The sequence below is a fragment of the Amblyomma maculatum genome, chromosome 1 (assembly GCF_055883805.1).
Source record: "Amblyomma maculatum isolate TAMU_Amacu chromosome 1, ASM5588380v1, whole genome shotgun sequence".
NCBI classification, from domain to species: domain Eukaryota; kingdom Metazoa; phylum Arthropoda; class Arachnida; order Ixodida; family Ixodidae; genus Amblyomma; species Amblyomma maculatum.
Genome location: NC_139344.1, coordinates 194,800,068 through 194,804,366, shown reverse-complemented (window position 1 = coordinate 194,804,366; position 4,299 = coordinate 194,800,068). Strand labels below are relative to the sequence as shown.

At 47.4% G+C, this 4,299-nt stretch overlaps 1 protein-coding gene across 1 annotated transcript; it reads left to right on the top strand.

Annotated features, from left to right (window-relative positions):
• The first annotated feature begins 1,216 nt into the window (after positions 1-1,216).
• LOC146205302 (uncharacterized) lies at positions 1,217-2,917 on the top strand. The gene has a single exon (XM_084586903.1). The coding sequence runs from the start codon at positions 1,352-1,354 to the stop codon at positions 2,633-2,635; it is 1,284 nt and encodes a 427-aa protein (XP_084443029.1). The 5' UTR covers positions 1,217-1,351; the 3' UTR covers positions 2,636-2,917.
• Positions 2,918-4,299: the final 1,382 nt, after the last annotated feature.

Genomic DNA, 4,299 nt, shown 5'->3' with positions numbered 1-4,299 from the left:
ACACTTGCTCGTCCTCCTTCTCGCGCATGTAATTTGTGACTTGCTTTATAACTCATCCATTAATTTGTTCTCTTCTCATTTCACACACAGTCGTTAACATACAGCCGAAAGCTACCGCGCTATATGGAAGAGCACCGCACAGAGATACAAAGCCCTGCTTTAACCATGCCGTAAGAACATGCCAGCATCTCCTATAACAGTAGTGTGTCTATAACTTGCGGACGCAATGGCACGGCCTCCGAAATCATCGCGCGCCCAGGGGCGATCTTGGAGGCCATGAGAAGGATACCGGAGGGTCTGATTCCCATCTCACCCTCCCATCTTAAATGAGCTAATCGAGCCGGCAGATCCTGCCAACATGCATGTCATTTCAAATGGTCTCGTGACGTCTCACAACTCGCCGTCAAATCAGTTCTCTCACCACCTGCCAACAACCACCAGAAAAAAGGCATGCTCGTAATTTTTCGCCCACAGCGCCGATGAGGACGTTGGGTTTTCTGCGGAAAGGTTCTTTAAACACTTTCCCGTTGAAGATTACTGCATAAAAAATATCCGTCGTGATGTTAAGAAAGAAAAGCCTACCCCGACACCATTAGTAGAGCGGAGGGGGAGGTATCTGTCGGTTCGCCTTCATCTATGGTTCGAAAATACTATTCTCGAACATAAATATTGTCACTGTCAACATTTCTGTGACTCAGTAATTCTGGACAGCATGCTGGTGTCATTTAATCCGTTTGATTGATTTATCGACCGTGTCAGAACAGTGCTGGCTATGGGGCAGGCCGTCTATAGGAGGACTGCAGGTTCATTTAAACCATCTCAGATTCTAAACCACCGAACTCTCAGTTCGCAGACCTTTTTTTTTTTCTTTTGCATTTTGCCGCTATTGAAATGAAGCCGATGTGTTAGAAGCAAACACCCGACCTTGGACGCAGCAGCAGAACGCCACATGGCCACTGAGTCACCGTAGCTGGTTGTCAGTTGATCTGCTGTGATACTATTGCAAATGCGGCCCTGTAAGCATAGTTAACGGGCTTTTTTTCTTCTGTCGCGCTTCTTGGGTTCTTCGCTCACAAAAAGAGGGCGCGAAGCATTGTCGACTGGCGGTCCTCGCGGGCGAGCAACTGTACACCGAGATGACGGCAGCGACTCTGCGGCGCGTCGTTGGCTGATCGGCTGCGCGAATGGCACGGCGGCCAGAAGAGGAGAGGGTTGCGGGCAGAGGACGAGGGAAGAAGGCAGGGGCAGAGCCACAGCGAGAAGCCGCAGTTATTCGCGCACTGAGCTCGAAACCTAGCGCAAGCACCGAGAAGCGACGGGGATCGGACAGCAAGAATTGTCGCTTGCCACCATGGTTCGGAACGGCCGTTCAGCGGAGCACGCTGGTCTGCGCTACTACTACGAAGTGGCATGCACGCTGACCCGTAGCGATGCCATGAGGCTCTTGAGAAGTGAATGCGCCACGAACGCGCTCTACGAAGAGGCGTGGGCGGAGGCCGAATACCTCTACTACCTGAGGCGCCAGCAACACCCTTCGCACCCATGGTATCTGATGAAGAAAGAGTACTTCGTGGCAATTATGTGCTACATGCTGAAGAGGCCGAACATCAGTAGCTCCTTCAACGAATGGTGCCGCGCCGCCCTGCCTACCGAGGAAAGTTGGCAAAGTTTTCCGCTGAAAAGCCTCTTTTTTTTCCTCATCAAGGTGTTCGACTACCTGCCACCTCATTCCATCGACCAGGTGTACCGAGCTGATCCAAGATTCCCGGTCAACAGGAGGAAGAAAGTGCATTTCGTCCAGTTCCTCTCGGCCAGTACGTACATTCATCAAGCGCTGAAGTTTGGCAACCGATTGTACGTGCTGGTATTGATGGACATTCCGGCACCGCTACTCAGAGACGTAAGCATGTACTCCAGCTTGCCCAAGTGCAGGGAAGTTATCATCTGGCCTTTCTGCGTGTTCAAGGTCGTATCAGGGCAGTACACCGTGAAGACACTCGTGTTCGACCCGAAGAGATCTTGGACCGAACCGCGCCTGCAAATCTTCGCTCCAGGAGTGACCACGGGTCCACTCGCGGAAGATGAGCCTTCCACCAGCGGTGCCGGTTCCGATGTTGGCTCGGCTTTAGTTCACGTGACAAACAGCACGCGTGCCACCGAGGAAGACGAAGAGACGAAGACTGCTGCCGTACACTCAACGCCAGGCACCAGCGGCACCGAGCTGTTCGCTACCGATCGAGATGCACCTGAAACTCCAGCCGCCGCGCAGTCCACGTTGAAGAGGACAGCATCCATGGAACGTTTCCGACAGATCATCGACGAGATCAGACGGGACTTTGTGATAACGTTCCCGCCCCATGAGCTTTCGGATATCCCGGACAAGTCCCCGGCTTCGGGCGAACCAGCACTGGGCGCAGGCAAGATGCACGCAACGAGCAGCAATGGAAGCTTCGCGGCTGTCGTGGGTCACGGAAATGCCGACAAAACTGACCGTTTGCAGGAGGTTGCTTTGTCTATAACCGACGACAACGACGAGGACGATATCTTCTCATCAAATCGCATGATGACGATGATCTGCATTTCTCTGATTGTTATTTCCTCCGCTATCCTTCTTCTGAATAAGTTTGTCTTTTAGCTTCTGTCATTGAAACCGACCTACCAGTTAGCCCCGGCGGCCTTCTTTGATAAGAAGAAATGCCTTTCAGTACTACTTCCGTGCGCTCATGCGTCGAAATCATGGATGAATGCTCTGAAGATGCAGTCGTTTGTGATTTGTTTTGAGCACTGCTCCGCAAGGCTAGGCGCGTATATGTGACCTTATATACTGAAAGTAAAAAAGGCAAGCAATATGTGAAATCCTTTCACCTTCTTTGAAGCTTAGCTTAAATATATTAACCTTGATATATAATAATCTTTCTATACGTACTATATGATATATATTAATCTATATTTTTCTTTGAAATATATTAATCGTTCGATATATGTACTCATTATTGCTGTAAAATTTTCTGTACAAGGTGTGTACAAGTTTCAATAAAACAGCAGAACAAACTCTTTTTCTGGCTCATTAATTTTTCTACACTCAGAAAAGGGGAGTCAAAAGGACCTGACTGGGCTTTAAAAGAAATATCCCTGTATAACACGATGGTTTCTTTCCATTGGCAGCCGAATAAAGGAGGTATGTACCTCAGAAATTGCACTTTGAACTACAGAGCACCACCAAAAGGTTGTAGAATGGTAGACAAGGTTCAGCCCTAGATTCCGGACACGAGAAGCATGATTTCACGTAAGTACCCCCAATGGGTTCCTAGAACGCTTAAATCGCATCCTTACCGAAGAACGCCAAGGACATCCACTGTGGGAACGTAAAGGTAAGCCGATAATCAGAGATATCACCATGTAAGGCGACTGTGTATAAAAAGGCCGAAAATGGAGTAGAATATTGAAAAAGGAGACCGTCTTCTTTTGCAGAACTACCGTCCCATATCATTGACGTCCTCATGCTGTAAACTATTAGAACATATAGTTGCACATTGTATGAACGAATTTTCAGAAAAAAAATGCGTGCTAACTAGCTTCCAGTACGGGTTCAGAAAAGGACTCTCGACGGTGACACAGCTAATTACAGTAATAAATTCATTTGCTTCCTGTATAGATAATAAAGGCCGAATCGATGCAATATTTTTGAATTTTAGCAAGGCATTTGACAAAGTTCCTCATGATAAACTAATTTTTAAAATGAAAGACATTGGCATTCCTGATATTTTAGTAACATGGATTAATGAATACTTAAAAGACCACAAACAGTTTGTTGAGGGGGGGGGGGGGGGGGGCAACGTTCGGGCTCTCTCCCAGTTTCATCCGGTGTTCCCTAAGGAAGCGTTCTGGGCCCTCTGCTTTTCCTTTTGTATGTCAATGATATTTTTTGAAGTTGTTAACCCACCAGTGCATATTCGATTGTTTGCTGACGATTGTATTACAGAGAAGTTACAAATAGGGAAGATCAATGTGACCTGGACAGTGCCTTGAAAAACGTTTTCGAATGGTGCGACCGATGGGGCATGATTCTGAATGCTGATAAAAGTGTTTATATGCCGATAACCCGAAAACCCATACGTCATAGCTACACATATAAATTCGGCTCTCTCCCTCTTCAACAAGTATCCAATTACAAATACCTAGGAGTAACCATAAGTAGCAATCTATCGTGGAACTTGCACATAAACGATATCTGCTCTGCTGCCTTTAGAAAATTGTGCTGCTTAAGACATAAACTAAGAAGGGTGGATACTTGGGCTT

Excerpts from the sequence above, each read along its gene's own strand:
- LOC146205302 (XM_084586903.1), top strand. The coding sequence starts at position 1,352 with ATGGTTCGGAACGGCCGTTCAGCGGAGCACGCTGGTCTGCGCTACTAC.